General features: G+C 41.2%; 1 protein-coding gene across 24 annotated transcripts in view; it reads right to left on the reverse strand.

The window, feature by feature from the left end:
• The window catches only part of EIF4G3 (eukaryotic translation initiation factor 4 gamma 3), a 449,900-nt gene that overhangs the window by 212,411 nt on the left and 209,799 nt on the right, over positions 1-27,690 (reverse strand). For 20 of the 24 annotated variants that reach the window (XR_013348334.1, XM_077837080.1, XM_077837079.1 and 17 more), the window contains 3 exons: positions 24,810-24,842; positions 15,433-15,612; positions 14,682-14,796 (listed from right to left, as the gene is read on the reverse strand). Coding sequence is in view for 23 of the 24 variants with exons in the window: in XM_077837080.1 (XP_077693206.1) it covers positions 14,682-14,796; positions 15,433-15,612; positions 24,810-24,842 (328 nt within the window). In the remaining variant the exon portion in view is untranslated. The remainder of the gene's footprint in view (positions 1-14,681; positions 14,797-15,432; positions 15,613-24,809; positions 24,843-27,690) is intronic. The other 4 variants (XM_077837076.1, XM_077837071.1, XM_077837085.1 and 1 more) reach the window with 2 other exon arrangements.

Consider the following 27,690-nt stretch of genomic DNA (forward strand, 5'->3'; position numbering starts at 1 on the left):
CTAAGGTGCAACAAGTACTCCTTTTCTTTTTGTTTACGTAGATTTACCTCCGTGCTTGCAGACGCTCGAGGTAAACAAACCATCTCGACCCGCCAGCGGCTTATCCTGATGACCCAGGAGCCAAAATTTGTTGACCCCAGAATTATAGGGTCGGCTTATGAATGGGTCTTAAAAATTTTCCATTTTTACTTATCCATCTTGGCGTGGGTTGGCTTATAAATGAACTGGTTTATGATCGAGTATATACAGTACTACTGAAATCAGCCAACACTAACGGAAATGAAAATCTGCCCTTCCTTGCATTTTATTGAGCTGCAAGATCTGTGAGGACTATTTCAAGCACTGAAAAAAAGTCTACATAGAATTAAAGAAACAAGACTGGACTCTTATCCAGTGTCGAGAAAGCCATAACCAAACTATTCCCTGGACGCTGCAATCGCAACTGCAACCTATTTTGAAACTGAGCTGGAGAAATTAATTACAACAGTAGCTCTATTCTCATGCTGCAGAACATAAAAAGTACAAACCATGCTTAGTACTGCAAAATACATGTTGTATTGTGGATTAAATTGACAACACCAATATCCAACAATATTTAGGTATCTTTTCCTTACTGGAAACAAGATGGCTCATATGGCTGAGCAGTCAGTTTTAAAGAATCCTGGAATGCAGCCAAAGGTAAACAAAGCAGCATACCAGAGCTGTCTGATATTTGTGTACTGGAATTCAGGTGAACACAAAAGACAGTCCTGCATTCTTCTAACTGAGGGCATCAGCTAGGTCTGTGCCCTGCACTGACATCTAAATAATCTGATTTCTTCTACAACAGGGCTAAACTGTGATGAAAATAAAACTAATATGTGGCATTTCCTTGCACACTATACCAAAACGGGAGCCAGGGAACCTTTCATTCACAGAATCACAGAATCATAGAATATCAGGGTTGCAAGGGACCTCAGGAGGTCATCTAGTCCAACCCCCTGCTCAAAAGCAGGACCCATACCCAATTAAATCATCCCAGCCAGGGCTTTGTCAAGCCTGACCTTAAAAACTTCTAAGGAAGGAGATTCCACCACCTCCCTAGGCAACGCATTCCAGTGTTTCAGCACCCTCCTAGTGAAAAAGTTTTTTCCTAATATCCAACCTGAACCTCCCCCACTGCAACTTGAGACCATTACTCCTTGTCCTGTCCTCTTCCACCACTGAGAATAGTCTAGAACCATCCTCTCTGGAACTACCTCTCAGGTAGTTGAAAGCAGCTATCAAATCCCCCCTCATTCTTCTCTTCTGCAGACTAAACAATCCCAGTTCCCTCAGCCTCTCCTCATAACTCATGTGTTCCAGACCCCTAATCATTCTTGTTGCCCTTCGCTGGACTCTCTCCAATTTATCCACATCCTTCTTGTAGTGTGGGGCCCAAAACTGGACACAGTACTCCAGATGAGGCCTCACCAATGTCGAATAGAGGGGGACGATCACGTCCCTCGATCTGCTCGCTATGCCCCTACTTATACATCCCAAAATGCCATTGGCCTTCTTGGCAACAAGGGCACACTGCTGGCTCATATCCAGCTTCTCGTCCACTGTCACCCCTAGGTCCTTTTCTGCAGAACTGCTGCCTAGCCATTCGGTCCCTAGTCTATAGCTGTGCATTGGGTTCTTCTGTCCTAAGTGCAGGACCCTGCACTTATCCTTATTGAACCTCATCAGATTTCTTTTGGCCCAATCCTCCAATTTGTCTAGGTCCCTCTGTATCCTATCCCTGCCCTCCAGCGTATCTACCACTCCTCCCAGTTTAGTATCATCCGCAAATTTGCTGAGAGTGCAATCCACACCATCCTCCAGATCATTTATGAAGATATTGAACAAAACCGGCCCCAGGACCGACCCCTGGGGCACTCCACTTGACACCAGCTGCCAACTAGACATGTAGCCATTGATCACTACCTGTTGAGCCCGACAATCTAGCCAACTTTCTACCCACCTTATGGTGCATTCATCCAGCCCATACCTCCTTAACTTGCTGACAAGAATACTGTGGGAGACCGTGTCAAAAGCTTTGCTAAAGTCAAGATACAATACATCCACTGCTTTCCCTTCATCCACAGAACCAGTAATCTCATCATAGAAGGCGATTAGATTAGTCAGGCATGACCTTCCCTTGGTGAATCCATGCTGACTGTTCCTGATCACTTTCCTCTCATGTAAGTGCTTCAGAAGAAGTGAGTGGTAAAATCCAATTAAGCAAAATAAACCTCAGCCTAATGAGATTTGATTTGTGACTTACAAGGGCTGTGTTTCTGGAGTGGAAAACTAGACTGCAAAGACCTGAAGAGATTTTCTTCTTCCAGATTGCATGCTCAGAACAGCACTGTACACAATAGCTCCTGACCTACCAACATACTAGGCAGGTGGCTGCACAGAAGGAAGCATTTTCAAGCTGTTGAAAGACAAGGCCACTGGGGAAAACTGCAAAGAGAATTCTGACCAACAATTTTGGATATATGACTTCATTTCTTGAAGACAAGTGACAGAAATGTTCTGACCATTTCTTTCTTTCTAACTGCTTACATGGCCACCATCATTGTAGTATCTGATTGCCTTACAAACAATAAATTTATCTTCAAAACCTCCCTGTTAAGAAGGGCAGTGCTATTATCCCCATTTTACAGATGGGAAAATGAGGCACAGAGACACTAACAGTTTGTCTCCACTGAACTTTCGTCGGTAAAACTTTTGTTGTTCACGGTGTGACAAAAAACACACCCCAGAATGACAAAAGTTTTACCGACTAAAAGTGCTGGTGTGAACAGCACTTTGTCAGTGGAAGGGCTCTCCTGCCAACAAAGCTACCGCCTCTTGTTGGGGGTGGAATTTTTTTTGTCGGCGGCAAAGCTCTCTCCTGCCAACAAAGAGCAGCTACACTGCGCACATTTTAGAGGCATGGCTGTAGCGACACAGCTGCGTCAGTAAAAGGTGTGTAGGTGTGTATAGTGTCATTAAAAGTGGGTAGCCCAAGTGATCTGCCCAAGGCACACAAAAAGCCTTTGTCAGATCTCCTGAGTTGAGTCTGGTGCCATAACCGCAGCTCCCCGCCCCACTCTTCCTCTTGTGTGTTTATTGTTGTGCATCATCAGACTATTTTTTGTCCCCTGGATATTTTATTCTAGGCTTTTATGTAATTATTCCATTTGTCCTGTTAAAAAACCATAAAGTCAACAAGTACCTGGATTACTCCCATCTGATTATGTGAATTCCTAGATACTTCAGGTTTCTGGCCAGTAATGCCATTTGAGAGGAGGAGTTTGATTAATATTGGGAGATAGGAGCAATAACTATACACCTGAAAGGCATACAGTGTGTTGATTACATAGTTTTCTGGTTCTCTAGAAACCAGATATTCATGGATTACATTATGGATGATCTTATTATGCGAGGCCCATTGTGGAATTTAACAGGGACCTCTTCTTCCAAAAAAACAAAACAAAACAAAACAAAAAAAAAACAATTAAAAAAAGCAAATCCTGAAAAGCAAGAGCAACCTTTGGAAAGAAATAAGTTACCAACTAGGAAAATGTAAGGTTTCATTTCTAGATTCTGTAGAAAACCAACCTTCTCCACTCCCTTTATTTTCATTCCTTTTAGTTCAATGCCACCCATACACCAGTTTTGCCCTCACTTACTTCCATTTCCATTTGGCTAGATTGTCGGGCTCAATGGGTAGAGATCAATGGCTCCATGTCTAGTTGGCAGCCAGTATCAAGCCGAGTGCCCCAAGGGTCGGTCCTGGGGCCGGTTTCGTTCAATATCTTCATAAATGATCTGGAGGATGGCGTAGATTGCACCCTCAGCAAGTTTGCAGACGACACTAAACTGGGAGGAGTGGTAGATACGCTGGAGGGCAGGGATAGGATACAGAGGGACCTAGACAAATTGGAGGATTGGGCCAAAAGAAATCTGATGAGGTTCAACAAGGACAAGTGCAGAGTCCTGCACTTAGGACGGAAGAATCCCATGCAGCGCTATAGACTAGGGACCGAATGGCTCGGCAGCAGTTCTGCAGAAAAGGACCTAGGGGTTACAGTGGACGAGAAGCTAGATATGAGTCAACAGTGTGCCCTTGTTGCCAAGAAGGCCAATGGCATTTTGGGATGTATAAGTAGGGGCATTGCCAGCAGATCAAGGGACGTGATTGTTCCCCTCTTTTCGACATTGGTGAGGCCTCCTCTGGAGTACTGTGTCCACTTTTGGGCACCACACTACAAGAAGGATGTGGAAAAATTGGAAGGAGTCCAGCAGAGGGCAACAAAAATGATTAGGGGACTGGAACACATGACTTATGAGGAGAGGCTGAGGGAACTGGGATTGTTTAGTCTGCAGAAGAGAAGAATGAGGGAGGATTTGATAGCTGCTTTCAACTACCTGAAAGGTGGTTCCAAAGAGGATGGATCTAGACTAGTCTCAGTGGTAGCGGATGACAGGACAAGGAGTAGTGGTCTCAAGTTGCAGTGGGGGAGATTTAGGTTGGATATTACGAAAAACTTTTTCACTAGGAGGGTGGTGAAACACTGGAATGCGTTACCTAGGGAATCTCCTTCCTTAGAAGTTTTTAAGGTCAGGCTTGACAAAGCCCTGGCGGGGATGGTTTAATTGGGGATCGGTCCTGCTTTGACCAGGGGGTTGGACTAGATGACCTCCTGAGGTCCGTTCCAACCCTGATATTCTATGATTCTATGATCCACATTTCAGTTTTCTCCCAACATCTCAGTGGAATGCACTGACACAAAGTAAACAATAAATCACAAAGCTAAGTTGAGCGGTGGCGAACCAGCTGAGCAGCGGGGGACAGCAGAGCAGCACACAGCAGGAGTTTGCCTGGGAGTTCGCCTGGAGTGAGCCCAGTGAGGCTTACATCTTGCCAACTTCTCTGAGGAAGCTCATAGTAAGAAGGTGGTATGGAAGGGAGGGGTTCAGCTATTGTGACCTGCACTAGATGTGCCATGTTTGTCTTTCTTCCACAGGACAGAAGCGACTTTGTGTGTACAAAGCGCAAGCTGGTCTCCATACTGGAAGAGAAGATTGAAGGTCTGGAGCAACAGATAACGACCCTGCGTTGCATACGAGAAACGGAGGATTTTCTGGACAAAAGTCAGGATATGCTTCTACGGGCACAAAGCTCTAAAGATTTAGAGCAGGTTGCAGAGCAGAGCCAAGAGGCCAGTGAAGAAGCTTGGCAACATGTGACCTCCAGAAGAAGAAGGGGGAATGTCCGGGTTCCAACAACGCGGACACAGGTAACTAACCGCTTTCATGTTCTCTCCACAGGTACCGTTGCGGAGAGTGGACCAGATGATACGTCTGGGGGGAGAAAGCTGAAGGAGACTCCGCTGGTTGGAAGGCATGAGATGCGATGTCCTGAGATGGGGGGGTTCCACGACCACCACTCCCAAGAGAAGGAGGTGGGTGGTGGTGGTCGGGGACTCTCTCCTCCGGGGGACTGAGTCATCTATCTGCCGCCCTGACAGGGAAAACCGAGAAGTCTGCTGCTTGCCGGGGGCTAAGATTCGCGATGTGATGGAGAGACTGCCGAGACTCATCAAGCCCTCTGATCGCTACCCCTTCCTGCTTCTCCACGTGGGCACCAATGATATTGCCAAGAATGACCTTGAGCGGATCACTGCAGACTACGTGGCTCTGGGAAGAAGGATAAAGGAGTTTGAGGCGCAGGTGGTGTTCTCGTCCATCCTCCCCGTGGAAGGAAAAGGCCTGGGTAGGGACCACCGAATAGTGGAAGTCAACGAATGGCTACGCAGGTGGTGTCGGAGAGAAGGCTTTGGATTCTTTGACCATGGGATGGTGTTCTATGAAGGAGGAGCGCTGGGCAGAGACGGGCTCCACCTTACGAAAAGAGGGAAGAGCATCTTTGCGAGCAGGCTAGCTAACCTAGTGAGGAGGGCTTTAAACTAGGTTCACCGGGGGAAGGAGACCAAAGCCCTGAGATAAGTGGGAAAGCGGGATACTGGGAGGAAGCACAGGCAGGAATGTCTGTGAGGGGAGGGCTCCTGCCTCATACTGAGAATGAGGTGCGATCAGCAGGTTATCTCAAGTGCTTATATATGAATGCACAAAGCCTTGGAAACAAGCAGGGAGAACTGGAGGTCCTGGTGATGTCAAGGAATTATGACGTGATTGGAATAACAGAGACTTGGTGGGATAATTCACATGACTGGAGTACTGTCATGGATGGTTATAAACTGTTCAGGAAGGACAGGCAGGGCAGAAAAGGTGGGGGAGTAGCACTGTATGTAAGGGAGCAGTATGACTGCTCAGAGCTCCGGTACGATACTGCAGAAAAACCTGAGTGTCTCTGGATTAAGTTTAGAAGTGTGAACAACAGGAGTGATGTAGTGGTGGGAGTCTGCTATAGACCACCAGACCAGGGGGATGAGGTGGATGAGGCTTTCTTCCGGCAGCTCGCGGAAGCTACTAGATCGCATGCCCTGGTTCTCATGGGTGACTTTAATTTTCCTGATATCTGCTGGGAGAGCAGTACAGCGGTGCATAGACAATCCAGGAAGTTTTTGGAAAGTGAAGGGGACAATTTCCTGGTGCAAGTGCTAGAGGAGCCAACTAGGGGGGGCGCTTTTCTTGACCTGCTGCTCACAAACCGGGAAGAATTAGTAGGGGAAGCAAAAGTGGATGGGAATCTGGAAGGCAGTGACCATGAGTTGGTTGAGTTCAGGATCCTGACACAGGGAAGAAAGGTAAGCAGCAGGATGCGGACCCTGGACTTCAGGAAAGCAGACTTCGACTCCCTCAGGGAACGGATGGGTAGGATCCCCTGGAGGACTAACATGAAGCGGAAAGGAGTCCAGGAGAGCTGGCTGTATTTCAAGGAATCCCTGTTGAGGTTACAGGGACAAACCATCCCGATGAGTCGAAAGAATAGTAAATATGGCAGGCGACTAGCTTGGCTTAACGGTGAAATCCTAGCGGATCTTAAGCATAAAAAAGAAGCTTACAAGAAGTGGAAGGTTGGACATATGACCAGGGAAGAGTATAAAAATATTGCTCGGGCACGTAGGAATGAAATTAGGAGGGCCAAATCGCACCTGGAGCTGCAGCTAGCGAGCGATGTTAAGAGTAACAAGAAGGGTTTCTTCAGGTATGTTGGCAACAAGAAGAAAGCCAAGGAAAGTGTGGGCCCCTGAATGAATGAGGGAGGCAACCTAGTGACAGAGGATGTGGAAAAAGCTAATGTACTCAATGATTTTTTTGCCTCTGTCTTCACGAACAAGGTCAGCTCCCAGACTGCTGTGCTGGGCATCACAACATGTGGAATAGATGGCCAGCTCTCTGTGGAGAAAGAGGTGGTTAGGGACTATTTAGAAAAACTGGACATTCACAAGTCCATGGGGCCGGATGAGTTGCATCCGAGACTGCTAAAGGAATTGGCGGCTGTGATTGCAGAGCCATTGGCCATTATCTTTGAAAACTCGTGGCGAACGGGGGAAGTCCCGGACGACTGGAAAAAGGCTAATGTAGTGCCAATCTTTAAAAAAGGGAAGAAGAAGGATCCTGGGAACTACAGGCCAGTAAGCCTCACTTCAGTCCCCGGAAAAATCATGGAGCAGATCCTCAAAGAATCAATCCTGAAGCACTTACATGAGAGGAAAGTGATCAGGAACAGTCAGCATGGATTCACCAAGGGAAGGTCATGCCTTACTAATCTAATCGCCTTCTATGAGTATGAGATTACTGGTTCTGTGGATGAAGGGAAAGCAGTGGATGTATTGTATCTTGACTTTAGCAAAGCTTTTGACACGGTCTCCCACAGTATTCTTGTCAGCAAGTTAAGGGCTGGATGAATGCACCATAAGGTGGGTAGAAAGTTGGCTAGATTGTCGGGCTCAACGGGTAGTGATCAATGGCTCCATGTCTAGTTGGCAGCCGGTGTCAAGTGGAGTGCCTCAGGGGTCGGTCCTGGGGCCGGTTTTGTTCAATATCTTCATAAATGATCTGGAGGATGGTGTGGATTGCACTCTCAGCAAATTTGCGGATGATACTAAACTGGGAGGAGTGGTAGATACGCTGGAGGGCAGGGATAGGATACAGAGGGACCTAGACAAATTGGAGGATTGGGCCAAAAGAAATCTGATGAGGTTCAATAAGGATAAGTGCAGGGTCCTGCACTTAGGACGGAAGAACCCAATGCACAGCTACAGACTAGGGACCGAATGGCTAGGCAGCAGTTCTGCAGAAAAGGACCTAGGGGTGACAGTGGATGAGAAGCTGGATATGAGTCAGCAGTGTGCCCTTGTTGCCAAGAAGGCCAATGGCATTTTGGGATGTATAAGTAGGGGCATAGCGAGCAGATCGAGGGACGTGATCGTCCCCCTCTATTCGACATTGGTGAGGCCTCATCTGGAGTACTGTGTCCAGTTTTGGGCCCCACACTACAAGAAGGATGTGGAGAAATTGGAGAGAGTCCAGCGAAGGGCAACAAAAATGATTAGGGGTCTGGAACACATGAGTTATGAGGAGAGGCTGAGGGAACTGGGATTGTTTAGTCTGCAGAAGAGAAGAATGAGGGGGGATTTGATAGCTGCTTTCAACTACCTGAGAGGTAGTTCCAGAGAGGATGGTTCTAGACTATTCTCAGTGGTGGAAGAGGACAGGACAAGGAGTAATGGTCTCAAGTTGCAGTGGGGGAGGTTCAGGTTGGATATTAGGAAAAACTTTTTCACTAGGAGGGTGGTGAAACACTGGAATGCGTTGCCTAGGGAGGTGGTGGTATCTCCTTCCTTAGAAGTTTTTAAGGTCAGGCTTGACAAAGCCCTGGCTGGGATGATTTAATTGGGTATGGGTCCTGCTTTTGAGCAGGGGGTTGGACTAGATGACCTCCTGAGGTCCCTTCCAACCCTGATATTCTATGATTCTATGATTCTAAGTTGGTAAAAAAACCAACCAACCAGTCAACCAAAAATCCCTTCCAATCTTTATAAATTTCATATTTGGAAATTTCTTACGTATCCTTATTTGGGGCTTGTCTGATATTTGGATTTTGGCTGGTTAGCAGCTATACACGATACAAGGTTCTCAGGCCAGTAGCAGTTACATGTGTCACACAGCTGGACAAAAAGGTAACAGCACAGTTGCGTAAAAGCAGCTGTGTATCCTGTTTTCTTGTGATAAAGAAGGCTTTCAAATTTAAACTACATGCTATCTGATTGTTATTAATGGCCACAAATTAAACAAGTTCAAGTTCAGACTATTTGGAGTCAAAGAAGCTGATCAGCGCCTGGCACCATGCTTACTCTTTCAGTGAAGAGATAAATAGTATCCCAGGCCTACCTACACATAAAGGAAACAACAGCAGGAGACAGATGCATGATACAGACAAATCTCATTTCACCTATTGTATGCGCTGGCATCCTCCTCTTTGGCTAGAACTTCTCTGCCTGCCTGGAATTAAAAGCACTAACTGTGTTATAGAAGGCTGCACTGCAGATTATCACCTCTGGCCTACTAGCTCAGCATACTTAAGCTCAGCAGACAAGGCAGCCTTAGACTAGACTGGGACTGAAAGATTACAGCCTACGTGGCAAGAAATCACAGCAGTTCAAAGAGCACAAAAGAAATCAGGACAACAACTTTTTCAAAATACAAAATAAAGAAAGGAAAATTCTGTCAGGAGAGTAGGAAGGGATTCAAAAGCCAGACAAGAGAATCACCAGAAAAACAAAAAATTAAAGCTACGCCATGTATTCTCCAAGTTACTGTATCAGAATTAGAGAGTCATTGCCACATTTATTTTCTTTATTTCTCCTGCAGTGATGATTTCATAAATATAAACTGAAATTGTCTCCCTTATGTTCCCTTTCCTACTGCCCAATTAATTCAGAGATAACACAATGTAGGGTTGGTGACATCACTATAAGGTTTTGGGATAAGTGGGCTATTATAAATGTAAGTCACTATCACAACATCACAAGATCAAACTAGCTACAAGCATAAAGGGTAACAAGAAAACATTCTACGAATACATTAAAAGCAAGAGGAAGACCAAGGACAGGGTAGGCCCATTACTCAACGAGGGGGGAAAAACAATAACAAAAAATGTGGATATGGCAGAGGTTCTTAATGATGTTTTTGTTTTGGTTTTCACTAAGACGGTTGGTGGCGATTTGACACCTAACATAGTGAACACTAATGAAAATGAGGTAGGATCAGAAGAGGCTAAAATAGGGAAAGAACAAGTTCCACTCTGCGCTGATTAGGCCTCAACTGGAGTACTGTGTCTAGTTATGAGCGCCACATTTCAGGAAGGACGTGGACAAATTGGAGAGAGTCCAGAGAAGAGCAACAAAAATGATTAATGGTCTAGAAAACATGAGCTGTGAGTGAAGACTCAAAAAACTGGGTTTGTTTAGTCTGGAAAAGAGAAGACTGAGGGGGGACATGACAACAGTGTCAAGTATGTAAAAAGTTGTTACAAGGAGGGAGAAAAATTGTTTTTCTTAACCTCTGAGTATAGGACAAGAAGCAATGGGCTTAAATTGCAGCAAGGGAGGTATAGATTGGACATTAGGAAAATATTCCTAAATGTCAGAGTTGTTAAGCACTGGAATAAATTGCCTAGGGATATTGTGGAATTTCCATCATAGGAGATTTTTAAGAGCAGGTTAGACGAACACCCATCAGAAATGGTCTAGGTAATACTTAGTCCTGCCATGAGTGCAGGGGCTTGGACTAGATAACCTCTCAAGGTCCCTTCCAGTCCTATGATTCTATGATTAACTGTTGCTGAATAAACAAAAAAAAGGTCCAGACCTTGGTTCATGACAAGTAAATAATAACCGAAGTGAGAACTTATTTTCAATTACAGTTTATTTCCTTTAAATTGAGTCAGCATTTGTGAAAACTACCCTATTTTAGGATCCTAAGCAATTTTAATAATTAGTTTAACCACCAAACTTTTCAGTCCACTTCTGAAGTTCAGAAATACTAAATGAAAATATTAAAAGCTAGAAGTGCACGAAAAGTTGATAAAGCAAATCCAGCAGATTTCAGAATGTTGTGCCAAGGTAGTGGTAGTGAAATAAACCACTTTTCAACAGTGAGATTACATAAGGCAAAAATTAAAAATTAATAAAATAGCAAAATGTGGAGATGAGAACTAAGTATTATTATTGCACACATTCTTGAGACTTTTTCAAAATATTCCCATAAATCACCACAGTGAATTAAAAAAAAAAATCTGATGAAATTTGATGAAAGTTGCACTAGAATAAAGGTCTAAAATACAATTTCGCATTCCTTCAAAAAATACCCCAAGTGCACCAAATAGCAAATAAAAGAAAACAAGGCAAACACCACCACCCATCATAGTTTTTCCAAATGTAATTAAAATACCCAGAAGTGACATTTCTTGGCCTACATTAAATTACTGACCAGAGCACGAATCCTGCAATGAGATCCATATAGATGGACCCCTGCACCTACATGAAAAGCCCCAATGGCTTCCAAAGGGACCTATGTGGGCACAGGGGTCCACCTACCTAGCTCCTATTGCTAAATATGGTCCTACAAAGTAAGTAACAGGCACATGTCACAGTAATATGCATTGTTATTTACAGGCTACCTAATCCTACAATTCACCCAAATTCAACAAGGAAGAAGTTAGGAAAATGGACTCATGTTAATGAACATATACTACTTTTTTAAAGGTACACTGTCAGCATAGTAACAACAACAACAAATACCTAGCTAATATTTCAAATTAGTTTGTTATAATAAAGACCAAATTCTACCCACTATGCAGAAAAAACTGGGGGCATGAAAAGTCTGGAAGTGTATCTTGCAGAGGGTGAGATGAGGATAGAGTTTGCTTCCTCTCTGGAATGTATTTCACTGTCATTTAAAAAAGCTCATTAAAGTTCATTTTTGTTTTGATTTCACAAAACTATCCTTGTTACAAAATTTAGATTAATTTAATATGGTGTCCCCTTAATGCCACATCTTTGCTCATACAAATTACAATAACTGTCAACATTTAATCTGTTATTACAGGTCTGTCATATTTGGAGCATTTCCCACAAAACTCCTCTACCATCCAAACTCACTGCCACAAAAACCACACTCACTCTCTCCATGAAACAGAGAGGCCCCCTTGCTGGCCAAATAATTTGTTGCAAATAAGTTATGGAATAATCATAGCCTTCACTCGTAGTGAATCATTCACAAACCATGTGTTGTTATGTAATTTCAGTCTTTGGGCTGTTCACAAACTGGTTTGACTATTTGCTCCTCATGGTGTGGGACTGGCCATTCAAGTCACATGATCTTTTTCTCTGCTCCCTGACTACATGCAAAATTTTTTGAAATAGGAGAAAAATGAATAAAAAATGTTAACTGGATGGCTATGGATGTATTCAGTGCACAACCCAATGGCGCTTAGACCTTAACATTAATAAATGATAATTAGGGCTGTCAAGTGATTAAAAAAAATCGTGATTAATCATGTGATTAAAAATTAATCATGGTTAATCACATGATTAATCGCGCTGTAAAACAATAATAGAATATCATTTATTTAAATATTTGTGGATGTCTTCTACATTTTCAAATAAATCGATTTCAATTACAATACAGAATACAAAGTGTACAGTGCTCACTTTATATTTACTTTTTATTACAAATATTTGCACTGTAAAAAACAAAAGAAATAGTATTTTTCAATTCACCTAATACAAGTACTGTAGTGCAATCTTTTTATCATAAAAGTTGAACTTACAAATATAGAATTATGTACCAAAAAACCCTGAATTCAAAAATGAAACAATGTAAAACTTTAGAGCCTACAAGTCCAATTAGTCCTACTTCTTGTTCAGCCAATTGCTCAGACAAACAAGTTTGTTTACATTTGCAGAAGATAATGCTGCCTGCTTCTTGTTTACAATGTCACCTGAAAGTGAGAACAGGCATTTGCATGGCACTGTTGTAGCTGGTGTTGAAAGATGTTTACATGCCAGATGCGCTAAAGATTCATACGTCGCTTGATGCTTCAAGAACCATTCCAGAGGACATGCGTCCATGCTGATGACAGGTTCTGTTAGATAACGATCCAAAGCAGTGCATGTTCATTTTCATCATCTGAGTCAGATGCTACCAAAAGAAGGCTGATTTTCTTTTTTGGTGGTTTGGGTGCTGTAGTTTCCGCATCAGAGTACTGCTCTTTTAAGACATCTGAAAGCACGCTCCACACCTCATCCCTCTCAGATTTTGGAAGGCACTTCACATTCTTAAATCTTGGGTCAAGTGCTGTAGCTATCTTTAGAAATTTCACATTGGTATCTTCTTTGCATTTTGTCAAATTTGCAGTAAAAGTGTTCTTAAAACGAACATGTGCTGGGTCATCATCCGATACGGCTAGAACATGAAATTATATGGCAGAATGCAGGTAAAACAAAGCAAGAGATATATAATTCTCCCCCAAAGAGTTCAGCCACAAATTTAATTAATGCATTATTTTTTTAACCAGTGTCATCAGCATGGAAGCATGTCCTCTGGAATGATGGCCAAAGCATGAAGAGTTCATATGAATCCTTAGTGTATCTGGCACGTAAATATCTTGCAATGCCAACTACAATAGTGCCATGTGAACGCCTGTTCTCACTTTCAGGTGACACTGTAAATAAGAAGTGGGCAGCATTATCTCCTATAAATGTAAACAAACTTGTTTCTCTTAGTGATTGGCTGAACAAGAATTAGGACTGAGGAGACTTGTAGGCTCTAAAGTTTTACATTGTTTTGTTTTTGAGTGCAGTTATGTAACAAAAAAAAATCTATATTTGTAAACTTCACTTTCATGATAAAGAGATTGTACTACAGTACTTGTCTGATGTGAACTGAAAAATACTATTTCTTTTATCATTTTTACAGTGTATATTTTTAATAAAAAATAATATAAAGTGAGCACTGTACACTTTGTATTCTGTGTTGTAATTGAAATCAATGTATTTGAAAATGTAGAAAAACACCCCAAAATATTTAATAAATTTCAATTGGTATTCTATTGTTTAACAGTGCGATTAATCATGATTAATTTTTTTAATTACAATTAATTTTTTGAGTTAATTGTGTGAGTTAATGGCAATTAATCAACAGCCCTAATAATAAATAATTATAATAATAATGATGATGATTAGACAGTGTATGACAAACAGCCAATACTCTTGTTCACACATGAATACTCCTTTTTGCACATGGTTAAGAATATTTGTATGAACAACAGCTTTTTTCTACTAACATTCATACAAACAAAAAACTGTGTGCGTGTATGATCACAGAGTGACTAATCAGAAGCACAACACGCTAAAATTTAGCAGGTTTCAGAGTAGCAGCCGTGTTAGTCTGTATTCGCAAAAAGAAAAGGAGTACTTGTGGCACCTTAGAGACTAACCAATTTATTTGAGTATAAGCTTTCGTGAGCTACAGCTCACTTCATCGGATGCATCTTTTTAAAATTTAGCAATGGTTTTGAATTCAAAAGAATTATTTTGGCTTTACAATATTAAACCAGCTGTAAAAAAATAACAAATCAAGAAACATTCCCCCACCCCAAATATCCAGCAACACCCTCCTTCCCCAAACCATGCACAATCCTCCTCCCTGCTTACCGTAGGCATTGGGGAATTCTCCAGGACCCGGGCCTGGGTAAAATGGGCCTGGCCCTGGTGGCTGAACAGGATACTGCTGTGGAGGCCCAACATAAGGAGGGCCACTATGACGATACTGGAAGAGAAAAATTACAAGGAATTTACAAATAATTGTCATGTGATATGGCATTACATACAGAAGCTGTAATTAACCTGGTTTAAAAAATATCCTAAAAATGAGATTATGAAACCCTTTTAAACACAGATTCAGAATGTTGCCTGCCAAAAAAAAAGACATAATGAAATGCATGCTGTGTCATTTGAGGTAAAGATATGCACAAAATCAGTGCTGAGGCAAACCACAGTCAACTTGATTTCATTCCCCTCATTTCTGTAATGCAGGACTCAAACAAAGGCCAATGTTTAATAGTAAAAGCATAGCTCTTAAATCAATTTAAGAGCTGTTACAGTACTAGATGTTTTTGAAGAATTTAGTTTTCCATCATCTCTTTCAGAGGAAGAAAATTATTGTAGAATTTTTTCATCTTAAAAATGAAAAGAATACAGTTTATGATTAAACTGATGATTATTCCATCTCTGCCTCAATAGGTAAATGTATACATTTAAAGAACAAAAAGGACAGGGGTTATGCTGCTAATTATATCAGCCTTTTCCTCCACCTTTCCTGCAGTCCCAAAAGATCACCTTCTTTTAATCCAGGAAAAATAACTGTAGCTCTTCCAAGGTCACATGTGCTTAGGCAATATATTACCTGTGGTATACAGTACTGGGGGCCCTGGGGCATTGGGTACGGCATTGGCAGATGGTTAACCATCATGATGTGTTGGTTGGTTTGATACACTGCAGTTGGTGTTTGCGCACCAGGACGGATAGAAGGGCTGCTGTTCTGGATGGCAGCTCTAGAAGGCTGTATTTGAGGCCTCTGAAAAAACTAGAGGAGGGAAGCAAAAAGCAAAAACAAAAAGAAGTCAAAATGTTTTTTTTCCTGAAAAGAAAACGAATTTGCAATATCAAATAATAGTAGAGAAAACCATACTATACTTTAAAAAAAACCCACCAAACTCACTTTCAGAGGATTGCCACCCATTCAGAAAACTGCAGGACCGTTTCCATTCATTTTTTAACAATGGCCCTTTACACACAATCCTCAGTTTTACAAGGCACAAAGTAGAACAGACAGACTAGGAGCAAACAGTTAAGTTTTAAACTGGAATGGTATAACTGTTAATGTGTGTCTAGTGAACTATATGCACCAGCTTTCAGACTAAAGGTCAGAGGAAAGGATTCTATGCAAAATGTACTTTATAGGGTGGGGTACACTGAAAAAAATACCAACTTTATATGTGATTTGATAAGGCAGTAAAAGATCAAGGAAACTGCATTGAAAATATTCCAGAAAAGCTAAAATTCAGACTTTTATGGGGGTTGTAGGTCCCCCCATACTTATCCTCTTTACCCTACTGAAAGTTTGAAGGGCCTATATGTCCTGCATTCCTTTTTCAAAAAGGTGGCAACCCCTTTCTAAGTTGCACCAAGCTTTTCCAGCACACTTGCATAAAGTAACCCACCACACAAGTGTAGCTCACACAGACAGCCCCAGCAACCTGGTGATATGTGGCTCAGGTCTCAACTCTCTTTAAGACAAGCATCAGCATCCAGGATGTGGAAGCATTCAGGGCACTACAGTCTTAATAATCTTGAAACTGAACAGGTAAGATATGCATTATACATTAATACATTCATTAATTTAATAATGAAATATGTGATAAAGGAACACTTATGCCATGCAGAACCAGTAGTTAAAATTACCTGGATGGGTCTGAATCCTCCCTTCAATAATGAAGCAAGAAAGCAACAGGAAACAGAAAGAAAGCCAGTGGAACAACTTACAGATCAATATGAAGGGAGAGGATATAACATTAACCCTAATATTATAGTTTCAATAATCTTTCTATCCTGTTTTCTATATAACAGGGTAGGAAAGATACTGAGCTAGTATCAAGAAATCTTTTCCTGTCAGAATCCCAAGCATGTTTCAAGCAGAAGTTTTCTAGAAAGTTTTACACTGAAGAATAAAATATAAGTTAAAAAAAATAAAATTTATAGCAAATAGAATACTGGAGAAAGAGTTTATGTGCAGCTTGTTCTTAACTTCAAACATTTTTCTCTTCCTCTCTTAGTTATATTGGTAGTCCAGAAATAGCACTATGCACAAAATAGAAATAAACCTATGCTGAAATCCTAGATTTGGTCTCCAACTCTATACCAAGACTAGAAGAATAAGAGAGATGTGCTTCAAACTGCTAAGCAGAAAGTAAGGTAGTCATACATCACTCTACAGCGACCACTGCTGATTGATCAGGTGCATTAAAGCAAGCAGTCAGCCCATGGCAAACTATACCATGAGTACAGGGAAGAAGAGAGGCAGATAATTATTAGGGAATAGAAGTCTGGGCTAAGGGAGACTAGCCTGGCACTGGGAAAGGATGGGCCAACATATATGTTTCACTCTTAAGTTCACTGGAGAAGAGAGCAAGGCAGAAGGATCCTATGATGCACCTGTACTTGGAAACAGTGACAGTGAGAACAAAACAGGCACTTTGGTCATTCTTGAAGATTGAGAGACACCATGATAGTCCCTGTATTGAATGATTTCTCTCCACAAATGTCAGCACTTACTCCCTTTCTCTGAGGACCAGATAAAATGAATATGAAGATGAAAGCAAAAAATTTATTACTAAGCCAGTTCACCTGGATGAAGAATTGTATCATCAGTCACATTCTACAACGTGTTTTGAATCAGAAGAAAGCTCAATTGTTGGGGCAAAAAACACAAACTCCCAAACTTCTGGGTTAGTGGAAACTAGATGGTTGTCTAGCCCTGGAGTACCAAGTGATCACTATCTGATATAGGAGAAGTTCATGCTGATAGTGGCTATGATTTCTATGATTTCCAGTATCCAGAGACACCAGAAGGAGCATGGAAACAATTCAGAAATTTGATATTCTTACTGACACAGCATCACAGATATAGGCTTGAAAAGGATCTTGCCAGGACTGCAATTCTAAATCTCATTTTTCTTCCATCTTTGTGTTTTTGCCTTTTAACCTATGCATTCTCTTGAGCTGGCAAAGATGAGCAAGAACAGGCTTGTATGTAGGATTCAAGGATGAAGGTTGTTTCTCTGTAGTTCTTCCTCTGGTGTTAGTTTTGACTACCTCTTGGCTGGCTTGCTGAGATGTAGTTACTTCTAGCCCACCAGTGAACCACAATGGAACGCCTCATACAGAATCAGTGTCCCTCTGTTTCTATATGTATTCAAGGTGGAAACAGATTGGATGGAGACTCAACTTTGATCTGGTCTCTCATTATGTCAACTAGTCAAGAATTTCTCCACTATCCAAATTAGTGTGACAGCTTGCCAGGCCAGTATCTACAGTCAATATCACGTGTTCACAGCTACCATAGAAAAAAAATCAATATTATTTTCAAATTCAGAAAATAAAGAGTGTGGTCCTTCAACATTGGAATTGAAGTATGTGAAACCTGCCTTTCTCCTCCAACAAGGTCTCTCCATTCTTAGGAGCAAACAAACAAACCTGCTAGGAAATATGCAATATAGGCCACCAAAATAGTGAAGAAATGTATGGAAATGGAAATTACTGATTTGTGTATGGCTTTTTACCATCAATCAGTGTGTCTAAAAGAACATCTGAAGCGGTCTGTAAAGTCACAGGAATTCAATTCTAAAACAATGCTGCTTCCTGAGAAACAAACTGGCTCCTCTTTCTGCTGTCACAAGTAGAATGAAAGTGCACTTAGAACCAAAACATAGTGCCTTCCAAAACACATGGCATGCTTAGCAAGCTTGAGGCCTTATATTAAACTGTTACATAACTATCCATCCTTGCAGTTCTGGGTTCAAAGTGAACCCATAGTGAGGAGATTGCTGGGTTTTAAGAAATAATACTGCTTATGTCATAGCAAAAGTTGCTGACAGCCAGTTATGATTCTTGGGAGAAGGGGAGCAAAGACATAATGATTTCATTACTTCTAAAAAGACAGACACTGGGAAATCAATGAGTTACAATTCTGTCAACTAATGTGAGAGGAGAATACCACCCATTGTTTAGAGAATAGGTTGTCAACCAGGTGGTACAGGAGAACCAAAACTTTTTCTTTTTGGGGGGGTGGCGGGGAAGGGTCAAATTTGAGTGAGAGGATTTACAAACCTGAGTCTTGGGTTGCAATGCCATACTAACATGTGGGTCAGTGTTAGTGGAGCTCCCAAAGAAAGTGAGTCTTTAAGAGGGAGCAGGGAGAATATTCTTCTTGTTATTGTACAAGGGGGTAGGGGAGAACTACGTTAAAAAAAAAAGTCAATCCAACGTGAGAAGTCTCTAGCAGAATTTACTTCATTATGTTTAGATACAGCAAACCCTTCCAAATGAAAAAAACTAAGGCCTTAATTCTGGAAAAAAGCAGAAACCCAGCGAAGCATGAGAGAACACCTAAGCTGAATATAGGTTCAGCCATTCAAAACAAGCCCTAGCTGGCAAAACGCTTTATGCCCTATCCTCTCTCCTTCCCCTCCAAAGTGAAGCTGCCAATATCTAAACCTACTCCTGGAGGGTGGCATTTTGCAACTCTGTTTTGCTAACAATTTAATGTCACAAGTTTATATGCAAACACAAAGGCTGACGTAATACTAACAATGCCTTCCTTGACAAGAGCAAGGAAATTCAGAATTGAGGTTGAAACTGTCCACAGTTCATTCCCCTGTATGCAAGTGTTACCTTGGAGCACATGCATTACAAAGTCAGGACCAGCATTAAGGGTAAGGAGGTCCATGATGTGGTTATTGTTAGAAATCCTCAACACCAGCAACCTATTCCTGACAACCTCTCCCACAAATCCCGCCCTCTCTTTAAGGCTAGGGGTTTGTCTTCACGTACAGCACTGCAGCAGCAGAGCTCCACCACTTGAGTGCTTTAATGAAGATGCTGCTGCACCCAGAGAAGAGCTTCTCCTGTCAGTGTAGTTAACCCACCTCTCCAAGAGGTGGTAGCTACATGGACAAGAGAAACTCTCCCATTGGCATAGCACTATCTACACTGGGGTTAGGTCGGTATAACTACATCACTCAGGGATGTGGATTTTTCAGACCCCTGAGCAACGTAGTTATACTGATACAAGTTTGTAGTGTAAACCTGGCCTAAGTACTGCAAGACCTAACAAAGTTCTCATCACTGTGAAATGAATGCCACAATGTATCTTAAACAAAACTAGAAAATTGCTGCCTAACAGGACATGAAGCCCAGGTTGCTGAAGACCAGGTGCCTGGCTGGCGGGAAGAGCAGGAGGACCAGCGGAAGGTCAGTGCGGGCAGGCTGAAGCCCAGGGGGACTGAGCACAGAACCTGGCCTGGCTAGCAAGGGTAATGAGATGGGTCCCACTGGCCTGACTGAAGACTGAGCCTAGGGAGGCCTGCTAAAACTCCATCAGCTGCGGGTACTGAGGTGGGCCATGGCTTGGTGGTTGAAGACGACAGAGCCTCTGGGAAGAAGCCTAAGAGCTATAGCCCCATACCAAGGCAGTGATAAGAACTCAGGACTGTATACCCCAGAAAGGAGGACAGTGTCTGCATCTCGGGCTGAGTCGCTGAAGACCCACCAAGAGAACCATCAGCCGGGGGATGCTCACGAGAGGCAGGTGCCACCCCGACATAAGAACTAAAACTAAAAGCAGGCTCACACTCAACCAACCAAAGGGGGCTACCCATGCGAAGCGGGTGCTGCCTCGCTGAAAAGACTAACTGCAGGTATATTGGCCAGAGAAAAGGGGGCACTCATGAGAGATGGGTGCTGACCCCGTTACAAGGTCTCATCTAGTCCATCCCCAAGTGATGCAGGATTGTTCTCTACAGACTATTTCTAGTCCCACATGGTTTTCAGTGGATTTTCTACATTATGCTCTCTAGCACACTGGTCTAGCTGAACACTCCCTTGTCTATGTGTTGGCGTATTGCAATGCATGAGATAAACTCCATGCGATCTAAATCATCAAGAACTCTGAAAGGAGAGGGAAAGAGCTTGCTTTGCCATATGCAAAAGACATGCTTCTAAACGAAACCATCATTTTCACTGAAAAGCCTGTGAAGCGCACCCCATATGACTGAAAAATAAAGGCAGTCTCTCTAGCAGGAGTTCTGCAAACAAGCTACATTTATTTTAAACATAATAAACATTAGCCATTTGTCTACATATGTCCAGGTCAATTAACGACTAGTAATTGTTACAGATCCATAAGCAGACATGGCTTTGCAAAAGGCTGAAAAAAGTAACAATGGAAACACAAGGACAAAGCAACAAATTGTCAAGATTACAACCAAATCAGACTGGTACATTAAGGCTGTTTTCTTCTTTTAATTATGCCTCTCCACAGCCTTAGACAACTCCTTTGTTATTAATTTTGAGGTAGAAGAGAAAGAGAAGAATTGACTGGCAGGATAACTTTTCCCTGACCCTAAGAGAGGGAGAGGGAGAGGGAGTATCTGCACAGGAAAGATGGAAACACTTTCGAAGAATGCTGTTTTCTTAGTGGATGTGAGACGTGCACTTACCACCAGGTACAAGTCAGAGTGTTGTCTCTGATCTTTAATCTGGCTTGGGTCTTGGCTGAGATAATTGCACCTTCACGATCTCACCGAGATGAGCTGGGGAGCTTGAGTTAAAACTCTCTCTGAATTTAAAGATCTGGGTACCAGAGACAGTGATTTTGCAGTGGAGGGCCCTTGGCTCTGGAATTTACTTCCCCAACTGGCCTGCAAAAGCCTGAGTGCTGACCTAACGGGAATGATGTAAGGCTCATTTCTTTTTCCAAGCTTTTGCCTGAAGGTGATGGTATGTAGTTTATTAGTGGACAAAAGTCTTCCAGTATTAGCAGTGCTCATCAAATTCTGTACTTTATTTTTTATCTTTCATTAGCCAGAGTCTGTATGATGGATGCTTTTATAAATTAAAAGAAATAATAAAAACCTATAAACAGATTCTACTACACCATGGCACTAGTTTAAGCACTAGCACCATGGTTGTACCAGCCACGTTCCTTCACAGCCTCTCTGTCCTTTCAAATATCCACTAATGGAAAAAGAGCTAACAACTGCTCCCACAGTGGAACCATCAGCATGCGCTTTGGTTCCCCATCTCCATGGAACCTTGCTCCATGTGTGTGGAGATCACACTCCCATACTATCTCTGTCTTCAAGGATGGGGTGGGAAAAGAGAACACTCCCCCATGGCTCCATACAGAGAGGTGGGGAGTGAAGAACACCTCCCTCCACCTCCTGCTTCCCTTCCTAGCTCCATGTATGGAGCTAGGAAAGGACGTTCCCCACATTCATACACATCCTCCGCCCCAGGAAATACATTTGCTGTCAAGAGAGAGAGGAGCAATTGCTTAGCTTTTCAACAAAACCACGGCAGCTATTTTCATTTGACTTTGGTTGTTGTTTACTTGAAAAACATTAAAACTGGGCTTTCAGAGGTTATGAAATCACAAGAGCTTCAATTTTGTTTTTTATAGCATCAACAGGCTTCAAATAATTATAACTGACATATTCATAATATATTTTAAATAAATTCTTTATAAAGTTGCCAGTCACTTCGAGAACGTAAGTCATGCTCATCAGAGCATATTAATGATACAATAATTACAGGAAATAGCACTAAAGAATACTCTGTATTATATGTGTTCATTCACAGTGATATGGAATCAATGCACAAGAGATGTGACTTAACCATGATATAATGTGCATATTACACAGAAAATTTAAATTTAGGATAAAAACCTGCTCTTCCTGATACTGTGTTAGAAGACAAAAATTCTTTGTTCCAAATATCAATTATAGCAAAAGTTGGTAACCAATATAGTAAATTTCAGTATTTGGTAAATGTTTTGCATAAAAAAATTCTCATTCTGGGTTCTCAAAGTAACGACTGCGTAACATTTTAATTAACCCATGAGAGTAAAGATTGTGCAACGTAGTGATTTGTAACATTTTTCAGTTCACATGGGAATAATAATTTAAGTTAGCCCCAAGATTCCTAACATGATGGCACAACATTCTCAGTGTCAGTTTTCAGGTTTAGTGTCAGATTACCTCCATCATCACCCTTTGGCACTGGCATATATAAACCAGAGGTTCTCCAACAGGAGTCCGGGGCCCTCTGGGGGGCCTTTCAGGAGGCCACCAAAATAGAACAGAGAGGGGCCAGTGTTCGACTGGATGGGGCCCAAGGCAGGAAGCTGAAGCCCGGGCCCCACCACCCAGGGCTGAAGCCAAAGCCCAAGCAGCTTAGCTTCACAGGGCCCCCTTGTGGCATGGGGCACTAGGCAACTGCCCTGCTGGCTAACCCCTAATGCCAGCCCTGGCTTTTAATCTACTGGATGCGCAGAAAACCAGCTGTTGCGGCACATGTGGGCCATGGAATTTCGTTACTTTGAGAACCCAGAATGAGAATTTTTTTATGCAAAACATTTACCAAATACTGAAATTTACTATATTGGGTACCAACTTTTGCTATACTTGATATTTGGAACAAAGAATTTTTGTCTTCTAACACAGTATCAGGAAGAGCAGGTTTTTATCCTAAATTTAAATTTTCTGTGTAATATGCACATTATATCATGGTTAAGTCACATCTCTTGTGCATTGATTTCATATCACTGTGAATGAACACATATAATACAGAGTATTCTTTAGTGCTATTTCCTGTAATTATTGTATCATTGTATATTGTGTCCAGAGGATACTGGGAACAGGTAAGAATCTAGGTCTTAGTGTGGTTCTAATAAATTTTTGTTTCTGAGAGAGAATTGTGTTTATACAACAACTAAGTCAAGAACCTGGGTGCAACAAAGTTAAGATATATATTGGTTTTGTAAGCATACTAAAGCCTTGGACATTCCCAGGTTGAAACCCAGTTATAGGGTCACAGCTGGGTCCAATGGATAAAACCGTTTTAATCATATTGTAATAGGATTCCTAACTCGATTATAATTGTAAAGCAACCAAACACTTTTTACACTGTACTGGTATTATACACCGCTAACTGTTAAAGATCTGCAAATCTCTAGATCCAAATTCTTCATATAGCGGGTACACCTGGTTCTCATTGAGTTTAGGAGAGAATTTTAGCAAGACACACTAAACACAAATTTTGTCTTTTGGTAAATGATCTAGAAAAGAACTCATGAATATTTCTCATCTTTGAACTGTTACTAATTTTCCCATAACTTCTTTTATAACCACAAAACTTCAGAGAAGGTCAAGAAAAGGAAATGGTAGGTCTCCCAGCAAGTTGCAAATTCTGTCATGGTGCTTATTAGTACACAGTAAAGGGCAGGTGCAAATACACTCACCTTTAATGGTTCTTCCCTCACCATAAGCCTATCCATACAATCCATAGCAACAAGTGAGCTTAAAACTATGCATAAATAGTAACAAATGATAATTTCTTCCTCACATGTGGTTTCTGTGTGTGAGTGAATGAGCAGATGCATTAAGTGTTATTATTCTTTAAACTCTTGTTTTCTGCCCTGTTCTAGAAAGCATGTGTTCCTCATGTGACTGTATATACTGGGAACAACAAAGGTATGTATAATAGTTTTTTCACTGTACCCACAAACAAATTGACAACTAATATGACTTGTTAAAAGCCATTAGAATTTAAAGGCCGATATTTTCAAAGGAATCTGTGTGTATTGGATATCCTACTCCCCTTTGAAGCCATCTGAAGTTTCGAGTAAGTTTCAGAAATTCCCCCAAAAGCAAGAAAATCTGAAAGATACCTGGCAATAGTCTTGCTACATTTTTTTTTAAGCTAAGCAAATGTTTTTAATGGGATTGTTAATAGTAAGTACAGTGAAATTAATTAGGAGGCAAAGCATCATGGGATATTATGCTTGCTTGTTAGCTGAGGTTATAGCACGTGCTAATGTTTGGAAACGATCTGGCTCACAAAGCAAGCTTGCATTTTTAAAGTTAGTAGGTGGATAAACTCCAACCTCCCCCTTCTCCCACCAGATTAGTTTAGGATGATAACGAAGGGGCAAGGGTACTGTACCTGGTGATGGGCAGGTCGAGGCCCCGCTGCAAACTGAGGAAAGGTGGGAGAAACAAACACAAAAGGAAAGGCACAAAGAGTCAGAAAGACCACAACAAAAAACAAAATGTCATACTACATGCAAAATAAACCCACAAGAAAAACCACAAAAAGTCAAAGCTTTGCTGAAGGACAGTGACAGACAGGTACTACAATATAACAGGTTAACACCACTCCAGTGATAGTGGGCTGCCCAAGAGCTGGAAGAGCCACAACCAAAGCTGCTAGTCATCTTAAAGGCATTCTACTATAAGAATAAAGAAATTCTTAATACAGTCCAGAGAAAAAGGTTAAATATTAAGTGTTTAAGACAAGTGGATATCCTTAAAGTGGTTTGACTGACTCAAGTTTTTGGAGAGTGGAGGGTATACCTCTGCTTACAACACTGCAATTAACAGCCAGGTAAGCACTTCTAGTGTCCTGCACACTACAGGGAATGCATGAAAATCTCTGCAAGGCAAACAAGACTAAAACAATAATTTGCACATATATAGTGCATTTCATCTACAAAGTATTTACAGACATGTGATGGTAAGTATCGTTATCCCAATTTTACAAATGAGGGAACTGAAGCAAATAGGTTAACCCATGGTTTGTCCAGGAAAACTGAGTTTGCCAATGGCAGAGCCTGGACAGAACTTAGGAGTTCCTGTTTCCCAGTTCTGGGCTCATATCATTAAATCACTTCCCACCCCCTCACATTATAATGGGGGAAAGGATTCAGCATTTAACACATGCAATGAACATTTAGAACATTTTCTGGTAATTCGCTAAGTGTTAAAATGGAAATAAAAATGAATGCAAGGCATGGAAAATATAAATAAAAATGAAAGGATCTCTCTTAGAAGAATTCAAGTTAAGCATTTAAGCCCTTAATTCTCAGTTTGTTAACTGAACTCCAGTCTTTCCTGGAATGATATCTGGTAATCTATTCATAACAGCTCAAATAATTAAACAGAGTACATTAAATTAGATCCCACATTGAGTTTTTATGCACAGCAGCAAAACACTGTGTGCGCACTCCTCCCTCTTGCTAGCTGTGCCTGCCAGTAATGTAAGACACACAGGGAGGCAAGCAAAGCAGTACAGCTCTGCTAATTCATGGTACTTGTGCAGAGACTGATTTAATACATATTACTTTCTTCTCATGTGCTACCATATGTTCTAAAATGGGAGTTTAACAAAGAACAATAAGGGCAGAAAAGTACACCTATCAGTGAAGTTTGTACATTTCATATACAAACTACTGGGATAGTTAAACTATTCTAAGTAGGTGACAAAGGCTGGTTTCAAGTTACTGAGTTTTTATTTCACCCAAATAGAAAGTAACAAACAAATAAACAAATAAATAAAAATAAGTAAATGGGGTAAGGCTGGATTACAGCCCCATTTCACTGCTTCTTAATGTTCCTAACACCACCAAACATGACAGAAGCAAAACAAGCATTCACCACTGATAGAATTGATTTTCCTTTCCCCTTTAGAAACATTTTTTAAAATTGCCTATATTTAATACTTCCAAGCAGCAGTCTATAAATACTATAGTTTATTCTACAGTGTTTATATATTCCTCCTACCTTCATCTATTCATTACAGTTGGATGCAGAATAATCAAAATCTTCAGGAAGAAGAAATGCACACAGTCTATTTCTACCATAAGAGTATATAAAGTATAATCTACAGTACCAATTCACAAATCATATACAACTTTATTTCTTTTCCACCCTAAACTGTCCCGTGTGACATTTCCACTAAACCTCAGATTTTAAAACACAAGAAAATGTCAATTTATTACACTAAAAAATTAAAATTTCAGCTTTAATAGTTTTGGCAATTTGTCATGTGATATACTAAAGAGACACTTGGTACACACAGCTTCTAACCCCTCTCCGAAACCTTTAGGTATATTGGAGGGTGGTGGCTTTATTGACCCTTCACTTGCAGTAGTAAGCGGAGACTACGATGATTCTAAGGAGATGATGCACAGATTACAATTCAAATCAGGTTTTTCACAGGAGGAATCCCAAAAGCAGAGTATGGGTTTCGTTTCTTCTGTCTCACAGCTGAGGAAACAGGATAGCACTTCCCCTGACAAGGACAAGGCACCAACATAAATATTTCCTGATGGACTACAGGCTCTATTTTATCCGCCAATGAAAGCAGAAAAAGCAATTTGCTTCAAAAACCCTACAAAGAGAGTTGTGGGGTGCAAAAACCAGTGTTGATTAATCTGAGAGCAGAAGTACCTGTTTTATCACTGTTCCATGGAAAATTCTAACTCTTAATTGGCTCTGAAATAAGAGTTGGAAAGTTACATCTTAAGAATACCTAAGCCAAAATATATTCCATTAATAAAAAGTAATACATGTTATAAGAAAAAAATAAAATAAAACCTCAAAGTTAGTGGAAAAGTACCCTAGTCTATTTTGCACTGGTCACCATTGGCTATTGATTTTCATAATTCTTCTTGACAATATTCTTTACTCCTATTGGTAGCTGTAAGCAACAGAACAAACTGTAGTCACTGCTGGCTCAGAGTAAAAATACTTTGTTTTTTATTTAGATGGTGAAGGTAGTAGATACAGAGGAAAACAGCCTTCTGTGAAACCCGGATCCAACATTTCTGCCACTCACGTCCTTATTGGTCTCACTCACAAACCCTTTTGCACACTGCTGGCAACTTCTACATATGCTGATGTAGATTTTGCACATTGCATAAATATAACCACTTTTTATAGGTTATTACAATAGCCACTACATTCCCTTCTCCCAGATTATGTTTTTCAGCAGTTTCTCTACATTAGACAGATTGCTTTAAAATAAACTAGTGTTCAGGGTTGGG

The sequence above is a fragment of the Eretmochelys imbricata genome, chromosome 18, assembly GCF_965152235.1.
Source record: "Eretmochelys imbricata isolate rEreImb1 chromosome 18, rEreImb1.hap1, whole genome shotgun sequence".
In the NCBI taxonomy this organism is placed as follows: Eukaryota; Metazoa; Chordata; order Testudines; family Cheloniidae; genus Eretmochelys; species Eretmochelys imbricata.